Genomic DNA, 20062 nt, shown 5'->3' with positions numbered 1-20062 from the left:
CTAACACTTTCTAAAGGTGGATCCCAGTTCCTTTTTCCCCAGGGAAGTCGCCCTCACGGACCTGTTTGCTGAAAAGCTAAAAATTCTTTTACTTTCCTTTTCCGTTTCTGCTTCCATGGAAAGGCTAAGGAAAGACAACACGTAGTAAGTACATGTTCTTGGTTCTTCATTTGTGCGGACAAGTAAAATTCAGATTGTGGTACTGTGAAAAAGTTGGATTCATTTTCCGTGTCTAATGAAATACTGGTACTAACACTCTGAAAGAGATTTTTTTTTTTGTCCCCAGTGATTTAGCAAAGAGTAGTAAACTTTCTTTTTCCCCGGACTATTGATAACATAACTCATGTTTTCTGCCATTTGGAGTGCTGCTGTTCTCTGGCACCTGCTAATACTTCATATAAGCAGTTGATTTCATTGTTGTTTATCGAGTCTGACCTCTTGCAGATAATACTGGCTTTAATATTGGAAAAAGAAAACCGTTAATAGTGTGATATTTTTTCCACATAGGCTTATACAGCTAATGCTGTATTTAGTTCCAGATCCATACACAGTGAAAGATTGTGAAAGCTAGAATTTTTCTAAAAGGAACAGATATGGTTATCTTCCTTTCTTAGATAGATGTTCTCTGTCAGCAGGAATTTTTCATGTATAATGCTACATTGATGATGGTTTCCCCAACTGCTTTTACAGAACCATACGCCATGTCTTCTGTTGTTTCATCAAAAGAAGATACAATGTCATCTGAAAAAGCAGATGAGAAACAACCTGAAACTGAAAACAAAGCTGAGGAAAGTGATGAAGATGAAGAAGAGGAAGAAGAGGAGGAGGAAGAAAAGGGTATGTGTTTTTCCACTGAATAGGTTGTCCTTTGAAAAATGCCAGGCTTACTGAGTGCAGTCTCCTGTCATGTTGGTTAACTGTACAATTATTGTTTAGGAGATGCTATAGTACATCTATCTCATGGGTCATAAATTGCTTCCCAGTAGACTATAACAGGCAACACTAGAAACAGCGATACCGAAAGATTGAAGTAATTGCCAGTATCCTGGATTCCTACACTAGGGAGGTTTTGTCGTTGTTGTTGTATAAAGCAATAGATGATTATAAAAGGTAGTGTCCTTTATCAAACTGTTTGTATAAAAATGCATATCCAAAAAAGAATCCTTTTTTTGCCAGTAACTCTGAAGTGATCCATGTTTTCAAAAGAGAGAAACTTGAAAAATCTGTTCAGTAGCTTTGGAAACAATACAGATGTCTTTGCTTAACTACTGTAAATTGATTTACTGGGTACCAAAATTTAATTATGTTGGAGGGGGCATATTCCATTTCACTAATTTTGTCAATATCATGGTGATACAGGACGAGGAGCAAGGCAGGTTTTGTGTTGTGGCATGTAGTTGAAGAGGGTAGTCAAGGAATACAAGATATGATGAAGAAACTACTATGCAAAAATGTTAATTTCTGTCATGAAATGTCTATGCATCTGTTTTTCAAATTAAAGCATCTGTGTAAATAGAGCTGCAGTATGGTCCAGTGAAACCAAGTCACTGATGGTCTTGAATTCTTAAAAGAACTGAAGTTTGTCATTAGGGAAGGTAGTAGAAAGTAAAGAGTGATGCTCTTTGGGAAACTTGAGTAATTAGAATTAGATTTTTAGAAACAACTTTTTGTTGTGTACACATAAGTATGTTTTGCTCTGTTTTCATCGGGTACATATCTAGTTTTGATTATGTTCATACAGATTTTGAAGCTGCTTTCAGCTGTTAAAGCCAGATAGACCATATTTTTAGCACTAAGGATAGTTTGATTTGAGGTCAAGTATTTTAGTATGAAATGTTCAGGTGAAGCTTTGGGTTCTTCTTCTGATACGGTATCATTAAAGTAGTGATCTGCAATGTACGCATAAAACAGTCTAAATGTATTCATTACTAAGCAGTACCAGAATTACTGGGAGTAGTATTCTTGTAGTATGTGTGACACTCGCATTGTGCCGCACTGCACAGCCCTTTGAGGTGTCATACAGTCCCACTGTGCTTGTGCTTCTGCCTCCCCTGCTGATATGTGTGGGTCCTCCACCCCAGTAGTGGGAAGAGAAAGTATCTGCAGCCATGCTGGACTCTCCTTTTGCTCATCTGGTGGTGGTATTCTCCCTGAGAGAGCTAAAGTGGAGCTGTGCATGTAGGGGCTGGGGTGTCCCGGAAGGAGACTAGGCAGGCAGTGTCAGTTCTGTACCTCAAAGGTGGTGAAGGGAGAGAAGGATGAGTTCCTGGAAATGCGTAGTGCTGCAATCTCCATCATAGGTTGAAGTTGTGTTTAGGAAATGCCCAGTCTTGTCCTCAAGGTTAAGTTGGATTCAGGGTTGTGGTTAAGAACTAGAGACTGTCAGTATACAGCTGCATAGAATCCCATTGCCCTATTAGCCAAAGGTTTGAAAATGTCCTGGTTATATCATTATCCATTTTTGGTTTGCCATTTCAAAGATTCAGTGTTGTATTGCTTGTCATTACTGTCAAATCTTCTCATGTAATGAAAAATACTGTGTTTAAGGAAGCTGTCTTTTGCAGAGAAGAGTCTCATTGTTGAAGGAAAAAGGGAGAAAAAGAAGGTAGACCGACTGACCATGCAGGTGTCCTCGTTGCAAAAGGAACCATTTACAATTACACCAGGTAAGCTTGTCCTCTCGCATAAGAATTGTGAATGTTGGGAATGATAATGAAACCTCTTAAAAGATCAGATTATTAATTTGTTGTAGATAAGACCTAACTTAAGAGTCATGATCCATCCTGAAGTAGTAAGGCTATTATAATTATATGAAAACCCTCTTTTATTCTGTTGCATCAATCTAAACTGTAAAAGTTACATAGCGTTTAAACTTACCTGGAATAGAATCTTCAGTACCTAGCCACCACTAACAAAGGCAGGAGCAGCTAGAATAAAAAGAAATACCATGTCCTTGTACGCGGTTTTAGGTAGCATCAAGCAACGAAGATAAAGAAACTGCCAGGATGCCTAATTGATAGGAAGAGACCTGCTTAATGTTTGACCTATTGTAATGTCTGATGCTATTCTAAAATAACTTTGCTTTTTTAAAAAAACAGTAGATATTTGAAGTTATAAACACACAGGTAAATATGAATGTGATGAATTGCACAATTGATTTTAACTGTTTCAGGAAAAGGACAAAAACTCTGTGAAATTGAAAGGATACAATTCTTTCTGAGTAAAAAGAAGACAGATGAACTTAGGAACCTCCACAAACTCCTCTACAACAGGCCAGGCACTGTAAGAACTTAAAATCAATCTTGTATATCTGTTAGTTCTCATACATAGTGAAAATGTTTGTAGTATAGTTTTTTACATTTGCACATATGGATCTACTTCTTAAGTGTCATTTATTCCAAACTACTTACAAAATTCGTATTGCAGGACCAGTTGAGCAAGCCCATAACCTAACTCCTGTAAACTACTCTCCCTATAAAAATCCTATGGAAAGGTGTATTGAATTGCAAGTCTACAAGAATATAGATTTTTTTTTAATAAAAAATTTTTATTTTAATTGGGGAGGGGTGATTTATCTTATGAGGATGAGTTAGAAATAATTTATGGTTCGCATGCTAAAAGCCACTGACATGCAGATTACAGTCAAAATACTCCATGTATTTATTTTGTTCAACGTAGCTTTTTCTTACTACTGCTATTTTTTTTGTATTTGAAACCTGTTAGTGGCTTTTAATACGTTGCTACTTTGCCTAGTAATTTTCTCCTTTAGTTTGCACAAAGCAGTAGAAAGTAAAACTGCATTATATGTAAAATCTTAGTAGTGATTTTTGTCACATTTATCTAAGACAATTGAAATATTAGTTAAAAACTGATGTGCTCACTCTTGTATTTAAGGATGAAACTTAACAGGCTCCAAGAAAGATTTGCTGCTATATTTTCTTTATGTATCAGTGATCATGCCTTAAATTTCAGAGTAACTATGACCCATTTTCCTTGCTAATAGAGATAAAATGGATGTAGAGAAATTAAGGCAGATTAAATTTTGCTATTTCAGTATACTTACAATATTTATAGGAATTTGTTTTTAATCTCTTTGTATTTTGGAAACTTGAACAGCTAGCACAGAAACCAGGAACTGAATAGTACTAGTACAGATGCATGCTAGCTGCAATATCTCAGACTACTGCTGCAAATGCAGTGCTTGTTTAAATGGCAAAGAAAGATCTGTTGCCTCAAATATTCAGGAAAAGAACAGTATATATTAATTAAAACCTTGTTCTGTGAATTGTGCTATTTATTCACTGTGGCAATAAACAAGACTAGAGAATTTCCGACTCGGTGTGTAGAGAGTTTTGCAAACTTCTGGATTGTCCTGCAGTGGAATTTAATTGCTTGACAGGAAAGGTACAATGACAGAGCCATGTAACTTTCTGGTTTAACTAGCTTTACTGTGGAAGTCATCAAACTATATCCATTTACACTTCATGAAACCACTAACACTTTTCTACTGTCTTTGGATGGAGATGCTGGGATACCATTACCTCAGATGCCATCTTTCCTATTTTAGATTGAAGATCTGAGACATAACTGATTTAATAGACTGTATTGTTTATTGATTAAGCAACACTCTACTAAGAACCTAACAACTGAATGATACTGTTATTAGTGTTTATTAAAACAATTATTAATAAATCTAATCAACCAATAGTCACAGAACTATTTGCTGTTTCATAATTATGTGCAAATGATATAACTGTAAATTGATATTTAATACTCCTAAGTCCTCCTAATTAGACACAACTGCTATTGAAATACAGCTCTCACCCTTCCTGCCCACACCACTTAATTTGGTTGAATTCCACCTGCTTTGCTCTGCTCTCCAACATTTAGTCTTTTGGACATAGACTTCTTGGAGAGTCCAGCTGGATTACTGCAGTGTCCCAGTGATTTGAGTCCAAAGATATGAGAGTATATTTATTTGCTTCAAAATGCATTCAGTTTGGAAATATATCAGTATGGTTTCATCAAAAACTGTATTTAATCAGAATTGTTGGGAGCCGAGAATGGTGTTTAATATAGTGAAGAACAGGTGTTGTCTTCTATGCACATTCTGTATGTGCTTTGGATCATAATTAACATTTTTAATAAAACATGCCAATACAATCTGCAAATTTTCTTTAGGTGCTGGACAAAGATAATTACCTTTGGAAAAGGAGCTTAGCTTTGCTAATATTATAAACTAATGGAGAAACACCAGGAACAAAATTTGTAGAACTATTGAAAGTGAGTTCAAATTATTCTTGATAGTGTTATAAAGATCTCAGAAGAATAAAAGGTTTGGGGATATGTTTTAACGTACTTTTTGGTAGAAGGAGATGGAGTGAAAACAAAGAACTTAATATATTTGGCATCTTGATGGGAGCGATTTTCCTATTATAAGGGCTGTTGCAATGAAAGTTCAACCATGTTCAGACTGCAGCTATAATGGGTAGCTGTAAATTGGGTGGTATGCAACTGCAAAAATGGGTCATGCTAAAGAAAAGGTTCAAAAGTGCAATCATGGTCCTATGTAAGAATTTAGAAAAGCAAGTAAAGCAAATCTGCTTTAGCAGATTATGTAGTAAAAATAAAATGTACTGTTCTATAACAAATTATATGGTACAAAGCGTGCAACAGGCTTCATGTGATCATAGTTGTGCAAACCTGTAAATAAGTATCCAGTATGTTCTAAACAAGCTTGAAATGGCAGGTAATTTTACCTGGGAAGTTATTAAAAAGAATTGAAATTACCAAGACCATAAGAACTTAATTGTTTGACTGTCATGAAATAAAGGCGGGCATAATCAATGTAGGTTGTAACTTAAAGGGTAAAACTTTTTGCCAACAGAGAGCTAGCTGCTAGAATAGATTTTTCTTGTGTGAGAAGTTAACAAATGTAATTGGATTAAATCTTTTAAAATACCTGCAGTTGGAAAGTCACCTGTGTGTTCTGTTTTAGGTTGCTTCTCTAAAGAAGAATGTGGGTCAGTTCAGCGGGTTCCCATTTGAAAAAGGAAGTGACCAATACAAAAAGAAGGAAGAAATGTTAAAAAAGTAATGATCTCTATTGCTACTTAACATAGTTTGACTCATGCTCAATTCTCATTTTCAAAATTTTACTTCAGATTAAATTTAAATTTTAATCTGAGTGGCTGTTTCCTAGACCTCTGTGATCTGTTTCTGAGCTCATTTTGATCACATAAACCGATCTCTTAAGACAACTTGAATGTATTAAAAAGAGTTAAATTGTGAACATTTTATTCACAAGTCCTACTGTCCCGCTTTAACTGTTGCATGCTAACTAGCAGATTCTTCTGCCAAGTGAGAGGAAAACTTTATTTCCCCAGGGCAGGCATTGTGTTGTGAATACATTGTGCTCTATTCACGTTGCAAACTTGTATCCTTCTATGCCTCAAAAACTTCCTCCTTCAGAATCAAAGCCATTTCTGCATACTGTATATGAAACATACAGTCCTATTCCTAGAATTGCTGTAGCAGTTAGTCTAACAAATCTTTTTTCTTTCCTTTCCTCCCTTCCCCCCCCTGCTTTTTTTTTACCATCTCTCCACATACGCTGCTTCTCTATTGACCCGAGAAGCTGCTGCAGGTTGGTTTTGACTGGACTGGAAGGATTTAAAGATGGCCTTGCATATTTGTGCAGCTAGTTGTAACAAATGAAAAAACTAATAACTTCTACGCAATTGATTCTAAATTGTGGTTTTTAGTATCAGTTTGTTGATAGTGGGAAGACTTCCAGAATTTGGAAATCTTCCTTCCTCAGATACACAGTTTTCTAGGAATAGGTTTGTCAAATACATGTGCATCTCTTCCTCAGGATGGGAGTTTTGACCCTTTCCCAGGGGTTTGATTGGATAATGTTTCCCCTTATTTGCAAAAGGTCACAAAATACAGTATTTTTGCACTTTTTTTTTTCATATTTTTCATATGGAAGAACTGCTAGTAAAGCTTTGTTACTCTTCAGTCTTCAGAAAGTATTCTCAAAACTGGTTGCATTGTCACTCTTATCAAGGTACTGAGCCCTGTGTACTTGTGTTACTTTGATAAGTTCTGCTGCTCTTCATAGCTATGTATGAAACACTGCTGATTAGATTATTAATTTATTCTATGTGGTCGATTTCTGCCCACACTGCACACTTGTATGTCATCATGTTGTAACGGCAGTGAACAAGATGAACAAAGAACAAAATTTGTTTTGCGGAATCTTGCTGTTCAGGTTATAAACTAAAAAGAATGAGGGTTGAGGTTGCTGTGCGGATTAGAGTTCTTGGCTTTTGTAAGTCAAAAATACTTGCTATGGAAGTTACTGACTCAAAACTTGTGTGCACTTGTTATTCCACACTTGAACTGCATTTTAATACTTAGTACATTATGTTTGCTGTTACCTGCAGATGTACCTTCAAAGCCTTAAAAAGTATGAAAGGATTTGAGAGGCAAAATTTATTCTTTGTATATATCATTTCTAACCTAAGTTAAAATGCAAGAACAAATGCCATGTGTAACATAAGTCATAAGGAATTTTGGTTAAAGCAGCAACAGAACCATAAAATCCTAAGTTCAGTATACAAGGTCTCATAGCAGAAACTTTGATGCTATACAGTTTTTATATCTGTTAACAAGGTAGGTGGTTTTAACTCTATAGTATTATAGTCTTTTAAAATGTAAGAGACTGACTTCTGATTCTGCCGGAATACCTTACAAGTATTCAGTGTATCCCCAAAAGCTAAACAGGAAGGCTCTCTGCATGTTAACATTGCACAAATTTTTTTTTATAACCTTGTCTAGAAAAATGACTAGAAAAATTTAACTTTGTTGTTGGAGGGATGGTGGATGAATTATACTTTGAGGCAGGGAGATGCACCAAACCAGTTAAGTTTTCCTGCTCCCATGCCCTAAAACATTGGAGAACAAAGTTGTTCTGCCTCCTTAAAAGTCTGTGATTTTAAAGGGACAGTCTGAAATTAAATGCTACTTTAGAGAAGTTACAGGCCACCATGAAAGAGTTGCACTGACTTTTTAAATAAACAATGAAAAATGAGTTTCCTTTTACTTTGATTACCAGAAATAGCAAGTAAACCTGTGAAAAAAGGTCAGACGATGAAATCCACTTTTCAGGCAGCATTGTACAAAATGAGTGAAGAGGAAAGCATAAACGTTTGAAGGGAGGTAACAGGTAGAATAAGTAGGCCTTTTTGGGGGGGTTTTTTTGGTTTTTTTTAATCTCATTAAGTTTGCATTCTGTTCACACACTCACAGGATTTGACTCTCTCTTTCCACTTTTTTCAATACCGGTGGGACAAACAATAAAGTGGGACAATTGGTTCAAGATCCTGTTGGAGTAAAGGGTGTGGATGTCAGAGTTTCTCTTAACCTTCTGTCTTTATGACAGGTACTTCTGTAAAGGGGCAAGGAACCAGAGAAAATAAAGGGACACCTCTTGCCCCCTTAGAGTTCAAGTCTTGTACCCACTGGACTTAGTTTCCAAGATTGATTCTTTTCAATGTGGCAGGTTAGGAGGGATTCTGGGGAAGATTTTTTTGCTAAGCTTTTATAACTTTTTCATATATATATATATATATATATATCTATCTCCTACTTTACAGACATGTGCATTTGGGAATTTTGTTTTCTTTTGCTTTATGTAATATGTGGTGGTTCTTAACTATAGATAAGACTGGAAATGTAGTTAAGTGTCTATTTTCATGTCTATTGTCAGGTTGCAGACACAAACCAGATAGCAGCTTCTAGCAGTCAAACGTTCACCGATTGTTTAAAATGTGGTACTGAATCTTTTTTTTTTTTCCCCCCCTAGATTTAGAAATGCAATGTTGAAAAGTATCTGTGAAGTTCTCGACTTGGAAAGATCGGGAGTTAATAGTGAGTTGGTAACCAGAATCTTAAACTTCTTAATGCACCCAAAATCTTCAGGCAAGGTGAGTTGCAGGTGATTGTGCTTGCTTTTATAGCTCTGTTCTGATGAAAAATGCAGCTGCGTTTCTTCCTTATTATTAGCTTGCTACCAGTGGTGATACAGTTACTGTTCTAACTTCCTGAAGTAGCAATGGCTTCTTAAAAGAGGGTAGCTCTTCTGCAGGCATCCATAACGAGGTGAGGACTTAGAAACTATATGCTTATATGTAAGTGCACACACTACACACCATTAGCACACAAAAGTGTATGTGGTCAATACATGAAGCTAATTAGAGATATCTATACCTAGATACCATAAATAGCTTTGTGGGTGAATGGAGGGGAATAGACGTAATACGTGAGCAGGAAAGAAAAAGGAGAAGAAAAAAAAAGGCATCAGAGCAAGGAAATAAAACATGAAAGGACAGGAAAATAAGCTGTCAGATGTTACTTGGGTATGCTACAAGTTGACAAGTGTACATGATCACATATGGTCATGACAAAATGGAATTTGTTGCAAGGCTAGGAAAACTTGCTTTAACTAGTATGTGGTAGTGCGCTGGATTCAGCTGCCAAGACTACTAAACTCTGTTATTAATCTTCTTGGACTTTCAGCTTTTAATCTAAAAGCAATACTTAAATAGTTAGACTGTTGCTCCGGAAATTACATTTATTCCCAGCAAACACTAGTAAGTGATGTGAACAAGGAATCTGCATGCTGCCTTAGGGACACTGGTACTGAGTGACAACAAAATGTAGTTTTGCATAAGACGTGACAGAATTCCTGCCTTTAAGTCTTCTGAAGAGTTGTCGGCTAATTTGTTACAAGAAGCAGCAGCTTGCTTTTATGGGTTGGGAGGGCATAGGTAGGTAAAAGGTTCTTTCTAGATTGTTCTTTCTTGCTTCCTTTCCCTAACCCCCAACCTTTGAAGAGATGTTTGGTTAGGGGATTGGAACGGGTGCTTAGCTTAGAACTGAAATTTCATTTTTCTCAGCTCCATTTCTGTAATGAATTTCTGCTTACTGCAAAATGTTATGGCTTAAGTGTAGTACATAAAATGTTTGGGGTGGTTTTTTTGGTGTTATCAAAACTTAAGAGACCTCTATATTTGTTTACTGTTCTTTCATGTGATTTGAAAGAGATGATATTTTTAAAATTCACTTTTGTATGCCTGCTTGGGTAACACGTGTCTCTGTCTCTCAGCCGTTGCCAAAGTCCAAAAAAACGCCAAGCAAAGGTGGCAAAAAAGAACGCAGTAGCGCTGGAACAACAAGAAAAGCAAAACGCACAAAGTGCCCAGAGATCTTGTCAGATGAATCCAGTAGTGAAGAAGATGAAAAGAAGGAAAAGGATGACTCTTCAGAAGAAAAAGAAAGTGAAGATGAGGTACTGAGGTTTTTTGTTTTTCAACATCAGGCTAAAAACATTTGTCTGCAGTTTGTCATTATGTGGTTGTTATTGATTGGTAATTCTTGGGACATGCACAGTTGGCGGGTAAGTGGTTTTAACTAAATGAATGGCTTGAAAGAAGAGGGAACACATCTGAAATTTATAAGAAATGTTCATAATTTCTTAGTGCATTAAAGTTAGAGAACGAATAAGATGAGGTGAAGGTTCTGGTTCTTGGATGTATATACGCACCTTATGAAACCATTTGCTATATGTCATTTTGGGGCACCCAGGATTTCAAACATAATTGATTGCATTTCTTGTATCATCTTGTGATGACTTTTTTAATGTAATTTCATACAAATTCCCAATAGCTAGCTATCTTTTTTTTTTTCCTGTGGAGGGTTTGCTTGAATACCTAGGACTTAACTTTTAATTCAGTAGAGGTCCCTGACATAGCTGGCTGCATTGTTTTTTGGATCTAGTTTCCATATTTCTCTTGGATTTTATGTCCTAATCTCTCTTTTAGGGTTCTGTTTCTTGGATCGCAAAGATAAAGTGAGCAACATAGTAAGCAGCTTTACAAAGATTCTTGCAATCTCCAAAGTGTTCTCATCTCACTGTATTTTCAGTTCTTCTCTGTTTTCTTTGAAACTTCTTTTAGCCTTGCATAGTAGGAGAGAAATGAGATGAACTTTGTATTTAAATGCAAAACACCTTTCCCTGTGCATTCCTTTTCAGGCCCGTACTTAGTCACACAATAGACACAAAATATGGAGGGCCAGTACAAGTGTACAGCTGATCTATGTACAAATCATACACTGATTTGTCCGTATGCCTGAAGCCTGGAAAAAAGAAATGAAAAGAAGCTACAGGCTCCGTCTTATCCTATATTTTGATTTAGATTGGACTGCCTTTTTAGCTTTAATCAGAGCCCTGCAACAAACAGGAATTAGTCAACTGTTTCTGTCCAAGGAAATTCTTTATGTAAGCTATGGATCCTTTGGCTGTGATGTAAGACCATTATTTACTTGGATTGCATTCTGCCTGTTGCAGTGGAAGCGTGACAGGCTGTTAAGGAAATAGTCTGAGCTATAGAAAATAGTAACAAAAATCTTTTGTTAAAAGGCCAATTATGTAACTTTAACAGTTTATTTTGTCACTGTCATTTTGATGCGTGTTAGTTTTAATTTAAAAAGATGGTTCAAGGAAATTCCCCATGCCTCCATGAAACAAACCTAATTAATAGTTTGCTTTTTTCTTCCCTCGCAAGTGGCAAATTGAAAGAGAGCTGAAATACTAAAAGTTAATTTTATATTTGTTCATCTCTTCAGGAATACAGTTTTCATACTGTGAGGAGAGGAATATTGCTTTCAGAGGCAGGAGTTGTCTTTTAGAAAATTTTTCAAGGACTCAGTTATTACAAACCGAAACCCCCAGACAAACAGAAAACAAGCAAAAAAACCTCATAGTAAACCCCATTGATCTAACTGGGTCATCTTTGCTTTCTTTCGGAAGGTAGCAGTTGGATATGTCTGTCAGGCAATAACCAGGTAGTCCGAAGTCTTCAGAAACTGAAGTTGACTTGCATGGAGTAAAAGCTTAATTATTACAAAAACACTAGTATGTCAAATTAGTTTGAATATAGGAAACGGTGACATGGAAAATGTCTGCGATTGCACAGCTTTAAGATTGCAACATTTAAAAAAAAAAAAAGTTAGGTTTATGACACCCTTTAACATACCACAAGTGGAAGGGTGTAGGCAGCATATCTGCTTTGCTGCCCCAGCTCTGTTGGAATCTTAGATGTGAAGTGGCTGGAATAAATTGTCTTCAGAGTTGCATGTCTCTTGATGGCGACTTTTTCTTTAAATAATACAAACAAACAAAGAAATCTTACAGTTGCCTGGAAGCAGAACGTATCTGAAATATTTTTGTGTGCTGGGGGAGCATAATTTTGTAAAAAACTGGAATGTGAGTGCCAAGTTTATCTTCTGACTTTGTAGCTGGTGATGGAGCTTTAGCAGAAACTCAAAAGCTTAAGAGTTAGAAACTACAAACATTTGTTTAGAAATGGGGCTGTTCTTGACTGTATTTTTCTGAATTTCGACAGTGAAATGCTTTATCCTTCATTTAACACTGCAGAGCGAGTGCAACTATAATTGAGCAAGCCAATATAAATAAATATAATCTGACTTACTAAATACTAGTTTCATGAGTTGCACTAGGGACTAATGGGAGAAGCAGTTAAGTTATATGAACTAATTTTGATTGTTTAGATGTGATAGTTTGCTCAATTGACTACATTGCCCTTTTAAATATAAATTAGAATTATGAATTTAGTAATAACTGTTAGTTAATTTGTTTTGCTTCATGATGTTCTTTCTCTGAAGTATGTTTTATTCATGGTCAATATTCCACGTTTGTTTCTGTGAGGAAAGTTTGCAGCCTTGTTGGGAGTTTTATCTAAAGATTTTGTGTGTTAAGCACACATTTAATTTCTGCCAAAAATGCAGTTCACTGATATGTGTATACTATCTGTATTTATGTTCCCAGTTTCTTCTGTTGATGTTAATGCAATAATTTTTTGGGCTTACTAATCACAGTAGTTGGCCAAATCATGGATTAGCTAATGTAGTTCTCGTCAACTAGTGCAAAAAGAATGAGCTGCGTGTAGTCTGAGAGCGCTATTGCATCTAGAAGTAATTGAATACAACATACCATGTCTTTTTTAAAGGAACATCTTTATCGTGATCTTATAAGCTAATTATAACTAATTATGAATGGAAGGTTATAGCACAACCAAACTACCAATATCATCAAAAAGTTCTATCTGTTTGAGCTTAAGAGTCCCATGTGGAAGAACAACGTGAAATTTAAAAGGATGAAGGCATACTCTTTGTGGACATCTTCCTCCTATGGTGTAGGGGTAGAAGTTGCTAGCAAAATACAGTACTTGAATTTGCTGACTTAGTTTGTATTGACAGAAAGCATAATTTCCATTGTGGAAAAGGGGTACAGATTGTTTGGGTAGAAACCATTGTTTTAATCTTCTGTTTTCTTCTTTATAGCCCCCCAGAAAAGCATCTAAAAGAGAGAAGTCTAAAAAGGTGACTTCTAAAACCAAGAAAGCCGTGAAGGGTGCGAATGTCAAGAAGGCGGATAGCAGCACTACTAAAAAAAATCAGAACAGTTCTAGAAAAGGTAAATACTTTAAATCTTTCATATGTTGTCTTTTAGCTTAACTGGGATGCTTATTAGAAAGCAAGCTTTTGCACCTAATTGTGAAAGAAAACACAGTTTGAGGAATTGTTGGCTTGCTACTTGATGTTTCTTTCCATGCAACAGTAATTAAAAAAAACCTCCTCTTGGTTTGCATGTGCTTTATGTAATTTCTGTTGTGTACATATATATACTTTTTATTTGCAAATAAACTGAGAGTATCAGCCTAGTTCTCCCTTCTGCTGGAAGAATGTTAGCAAAATTGTGTGTTGGTGCCTCTATAGTGACTTCACATGTATCTCATAATTGATCCAGTAGTATATATACCACTGTGTATGTCTCTTGTCCAGCAGTTTGATGTGCTTTTTCTCACCGTAGATATGGGTTCTACATGCATTCTGATGCTATTGGTTTTCTCATACCTGATGATATGCATAAAAGGTGTACATACATTGACTTCCTTAATACCTGTGTAAAGATTGCCGCAGTGCAGATGGGGCCAGTAGCTTTGCAGAAAAGGATCTGGGCAGGGGCAGATGGTTCTCACAGACAATGAGTTGAACCCAATTCAGCAACGTGGTCTTGTGATAAGGAACACTGACAGCACTCTGGGCTGTTCCAGCAGGTTGAGGGAAGTGATTATTACCCCCTATTCAGCACTTGTGAGCCTGCCTTGGGAGTGCTGTGTCCAGCTTTGGGCTCCCTGGTGCAAGAGAGGCATGGACATTTTGGAGCGAGTCTTGTGGAGGGTCACCAAGAGGGTCAGGGGGCTGGAGCACGGAGAGAGTCAGGCTTATTCAGCCTTAAGAATAAAAAGGGATAAAAGGGGTATCGTACTGCAGTCTGCAGCTACCAATGGGAGAGTTTGCGGAAGGCAGGGCCAGGCTCTGCTTGGAGGTGCACAGCGAGAGGATGGGAGGCCACAGCCACAAGTTGCTGCCAGGGAAATTGCAATTACATGTTAGGGGAAGAAAAGCTTCACGCTGAGGGCAGTCACAGAAACGGGGTCTGTAGCAGTTGTGGAATCCCTGTTGTTGGAGATGTCCAGAACGCAACCTGGCAGGGCCCCAAGCAACCAGCTCCATGTTGGCCCTGTTCTGAGGAGGGGCTTAAACCAGTTAATCTCCAGATGTCCTTTTCCACCTTAAATTCACTGGCACTCTATGAGGTAACAACCGTCTTAACATTAATGAGTTATTAATGTAGCATATATCCATACTGCAAACATACTTCATTTAATGCCAGCTACGGCATATGTATGCTGTAGCACAGACATCAGTTCAGATTAATTACCCTGCTTGTCAGTGTATTAAGTAAAGGAATGGTTAAACTTTTAGGCATAGAGTTAATGCTAAACTTCTTTCATAGCCTTATTTATCAGCAGAGTAGACTGGCGTGTGCTGAACTCAATGTATTTTCTGATTGTCTGCTGGCAGTTCTAGTGTGGCTGACTCTGTGTTGTGTATGTGTGTGTTTGTTTGATTTTGTCATCAACATATATATGTAATGTTACATATGTGTTTTGCATACATGTTCTGTAATACTCATAATTCCTTCTTTAGTCCTACTGCATTTGTTCTGAGTGCATGATCACAGTACAAAAATCAATGTTAAATAGGTCTGCCTTTAGCTTATTATCTAGATTGTTTGGCTTCTGCTCTGAATTTTGTCTTGTTGGCAGTAGAGGAACTGAGTGGATATTGGAGTCGCTCAGTCTAATTATTTTGCTGGTGGAAAAGATTGTAGGAGTATCCTGTGCCTCTTCACTTAAGTTTCTTAATGATTCTCTTCATATGTTGTCATGGTGTTTCTGATACCATGTTCAGGAACACTGCATTGCAAATTTAGAAGATCCTGATGGACAGTGCTGCTGGGGAAAAAAAGAAAAATCCAAATTCCTTTTTAAAGCAAATAAGTACTTTTTTAGGGCCATAATACCTCAATTTAGAACTGCTGCAAATCTTTTTTTTCAGTTTGATAGATTAATTTAATCTGTCCCGTACTTTTTAGAGTACATATTGGTTTGTAAACGGGTAGTTCATCAACAATGATGTGGATTCATAAATAAATATAATACTGATAGCATTAGATTTGTTTTTAAATGAATGGTGTGGCACAATGTCTATTTTAAAGGAGAGCATTCCATCAGATGTTTAGGGAAAGTTCTGTTGGCTTTCATTTTGGAGGAAGAAAGGAGACAAATTGAAAATTTTTTATTACAATTCAAATTATTCTTCATATTTAGAAAGTGAATCTGAGGATAGTTCAGATGATGAACCTTTAATTAAAAAGCTGAAGAAACCACCCACAGATGAAGAACTCAAGGAAACTGTCAAGAACTTGTTGGCCAATGCAAACCTGGAGGAGGTCACAATGAAACAAATTTGCAAAGAGGTAAGAAATACGGTTTTGCAATCTCTTTTTAGGCAGTGGGTTGTCTGTGAACTGACTTTTGGCACTGTTTCAGAAATGGAGCCTTGTACTCTGCACAGTGGTTCAGAAACAAAATAGTTTTGCATTGATTTATTTACTTGCAACAGCTATAATAAGGGAGCTTTCATCTTAAGATCTGCAACACTTATACTCACCATTAGAAGGGAAATCTCCAAAGAAAAAATTAGCTACATGGAAAGTAGCAGTATTACATCCAAAACAACTACCATGTATTATAGTGAAAATACTTGAGATGTTGAGACGGTGCAGCAGTTTGCTACTGTCAAAAGGGGAGGGCTGTGTCCTGCTCTTTGTACATTTCTCTCTTCATACGTTCTCTTTATGAGTCTATTCAACCCTCATCTATCAGCAAAAAATGAATAGTTCTCAGCTGAGCTAGTGGTCTGAATCAGTTCAGCTAGGAATCCATTAATTGTCCGGACAGGTGCCAGGAAAGAACCATGGGGCCAGAAAAGGGAAAGATGGGGAAAAGTGACCAAAACACAGACAATACTGTTACCTTGACATTTTCTACAGTCAGTTAATTCACATGTTTGTTTTCCTGGTGCTTCCAAGAAATTGTCTTGAGAAAATTAAACCAGAAGTTATTCTTATGAGGAAACTGTATGTTTATATTCTGTACAAACCTTTTGTCATGTTTATAGTCATTCTAGAAGTCTGAAATTTGGTATACTGAAATAAAATATTCTGCATTGGTTGTCAGTGTTGGCATCTGTTTTTTGTTTGTTTGGTCCTCTCCCACCCAGTTAACCAAAGAACAGTTGTAGAATAGCACTCAAATATGTTGACTCTTCTATTAGTCACTTGAAAGGATCACAGTTTTGCTTAAATAAGCCTTGGGATTTGATATTTGTTAGCTTCCTACACTAACACAGGGGTATCTGACTACTTGGAAAGCATGTAAGACAAAGATTGGAGAATTCTTATTTGTCTGACATGGCAAACTAAGCATTCCAGTTTGTTAGATGTTAAAAAATATAGTACCAGTTTAGTCAGTGACCAAACATAAAAAAATACACATATTTAAATATTTACGTGGTCAAAATAAGGACAGGAAAATAAGCTTGTCACTTCCCATAAATAACAGAGGGCATTTTGGCAGTTGTAATACTAGACGTACCACACCGATTTTTGCCCTAATCTAATTTAAGCTCCTTCTATTCATACAATACATTGAAAGAAAGTAATTTGAGGTTTGTTTTGTTGTTGTTTTTACCTTTTTTTTTTTTAGGTGTATGAAAACTATCCTAGTTATGATTTATCTGACAGGAAAGACTTCATTAAAAAAACAGTCAAAGAGGTAAAGACTTTATCATTTAGCAAACATTTTGGGTTGGGTTTGTTGGTTTTTTTCTTCAGCCTATTAGAAAGTGGCATGGCACCCTGTTACACTAGTTTTAATAGCCTCCTGTATAGTATTGGAAGCTTAGCGCTCTGATAAACCTGAACTCTGGCGCTGATTTTTTTTTTTTTTCTTTTGTATCTCTCTCTCAAACACTTTAAACTCTATTTTCTTAGCATGCCACTACTAGTCTTACAAATTTCTTTGGTAAGCAGAACTAAAATTAAAGCTATCATAATTTTTGAGTTTTAACTCTGTGGAAGCTATCCATCCTTGGCTGCAAGGTGCCCTATAATTCATGCACTGACCACATACAGTCATAGGTAACAATGCATGAAGTTTTATAATAAGCTTTGCAGACCTGCAAGCTCTGGCAATGAGAGAACGCAAAAGACAATAAAGATAGATAGCTTTTTCTTTGTATGTGCTCCTGGTAGCACTGTTACAATGCTGCTTTTGAGTTTTCTGCACTGAAGATTAGGCCAGATACAATGTACTCATGACGAAGGGTTTATTGTCCAGTCTGTGATTGGCAAATTTGTAAGAAAATTTTCAAATTCAATTACTTTTGCTTGCCCCAAAACTAAAAGTGGAACTAGAGAAGTGAGGTTCACTCAGAGGAGTTAATAAAGTAAGTTTCCTTTCTCTTGTGGCTTCATTTGCAGATGTTGATACATGGCTTTCTAAAAATAGTTACGTCTATGTGCTGTGCATATGTGTGTCACTATCAGCAAAGGCATGAGAGAGCAATTTGTCTGCTACAGGGATGTTCTTTTTTTGTGATCACAGAAGTAGAGTGTATTTTCTTGATAGTTTGATGCAAAAGGAGAGTCTGTATGTAATTGGATTGAGAGAAAGGAGAAAACTAATACACTTCTCATTTCAGTTGATTTCATGATCTGATTTGACTGTGGGAAATGAAGATTCCTGGTTTTATGTTTCCATGGATTTGAAGATCTGATAGGCACCAGCAAAAGGAATGTGTCTTACCCTTGTGGTATTTAGTCAGAGCTGATTCTGCTGATCTAATGTTAAGAGTGTTGATGTAAATTGCTTTGTGTGTCTTTTTTTTTTTTTTTTGTTAAGAAAACTGCATTTGATGCAGTTTTTAGTTGAACATAGTTAAGTTTCATGCATGGCAATAAATGTTCCCTTTTTTATAGTTTTTGTACATTTTGAGTTGCTTTGTATAACTAGATTTGTTAGAACCATCATAGCTTTTTAGTGTGGATTACTAGCTTGCAGGAGATTTTAAAATCACGTAAGATGAAAGCTGCTTATCTGCACGTATACAGGCAGAGACTGGAATATTGCAGTATTGGTTATAAAGGTATTTTGAATACATATCCATTCTGAAAATAACAAGAGTTAATCACATGTTAATGTCTTTTATATTCTGATACATTCTACAGATGCAGAATTATTCTAAATCTAGATTACTGTCTTGCATGTGTAGGCACTGAGAGAACTGTCAAAGCATGGTAACTAATTGGCATATAGATGTTATTTTTGTACTTTTAAAAGGCTTTCTGTTGTGTATATAAAGTTATTTCAGATTTCTTTTGTGCAAATCAGCTTTTTAATCTTGTTATCTTAGAAATTATGACATGAAATGTCAGTGTTCGGCAGTGAGGCTGTGATGAGAAGTGGTATGCAGAAGTTTCATGAAACTACAAACAAGTTGAGGTTTTATGATGTTTGTCACATCTTACCTTGTACAGAAACTAAACTGTAGTTTTATACTTAAGCTTTTCAGTGTTTAACTTTGTACAAAAGACTACAGATACATTTGTTTCAATGGCTTGACATAGTAAATAAAATCCCTCCAAAGGCTATAGGGAAATTTCTAAAGTTCACTTTGCAAAAAGTCTTCTACTTCAGTGTCTTGACTTGATGGCCTAGCATCTCGGAAGTGGGTATCCAAGATGTACAGCTGGGAGGCTTGATAGCTTTGGAAGTCCACAGTGGGGCTTCCAAATCTGGCAGCACTGATGTGTGTGATTAAGCTCTCTTCTGTATGGGAAAGCTCTTCTGAACCTGAGCCTTGGTGTCTCAGCAAGGACGATAGTACTTTTAAGCCTGCAGTCTTGAACATTGTCCCACAGCTTTTTGGATCAAAGTGAATTCTTTGCATAAATTCTTGTTGTTTAGGTTTCTGTTCTCCATACACCTTGTTGCTAGTATGAGAAGTTCTACACTTAAAATCATGGAACTAATAGTTGCCAAAGTGTGGGCTGCCATTAACGCCATGAGCATGGAATCCCTCTGACTAGTATTGCTGGAAAGACGAAGTGTATTTTTTGAATTTTATTATTGTACAGTTGAGAAATAAGGGTTCATAAATGATCTAAATTCTGAAAATGTTCAGCCAGTTAGACTATTAATCTTCGCACACTCTTCGAATTTCTTTTGTGTGTAATCATTTATAATAAGGCTGAATGTAATGGGGGTTTTTTGTATTCAATAAATGTCTTTCACAAAAATGTAAATCAATTTTGATGATCTAATATTTGCTTAAATCTATAGTAAAAAAAAAATCTACATAGAAACAAGGTTGTTGTCTTTATCTCATCTGGTAGAAACTATTCAAGCCTGATTCAGCAGGCTACGTTAAAGATACTGTTGTTGAAATGCATGACCTTGCACCAGGGTAAGATTTTATATCTTCTGTGAGGTTGGTTTGGTTT

At 36.4% G+C, this 20062-nt stretch overlaps 1 protein-coding gene across 1 annotated transcript; it reads left to right on the top strand.

The window, feature by feature from the left end:
• Positions 1 to 701: 701 nt before the first annotated feature.
• Positions 702 to 19111, top strand: DEK (DEK proto-oncogene; the record flags this gene model as incomplete). Its single annotated transcript, XM_082015125.1, has 9 exons — positions 702 to 837; positions 2565 to 2666; positions 3173 to 3282; positions 5999 to 6093; positions 8870 to 8990; positions 10172 to 10354; positions 13429 to 13561; positions 15825 to 15973; positions 17265 to 19111. 9 exons carry the CDS (start codon positions 702 to 704, stop codon positions 17469 to 17471), a joined length of 1236 nt encoding a protein of 411 aa, XP_081871251.1. The 3' UTR covers positions 17472 to 19111.
• Positions 19112 to 20062: the final 951 nt, after the last annotated feature.

Source organism: Phaethon aethereus (assembly GCF_964289735.1).
Source record: "Phaethon aethereus genome assembly, chromosome: 2".
Lineage (NCBI taxonomy): Eukaryota > Metazoa > Chordata > Aves > Phaethontiformes > Phaethontidae > Phaethon > Phaethon aethereus.
Note: the sequence above shows the minus strand (reverse complement) of the source record. Positions and strands in the feature narration are given on the sequence as shown.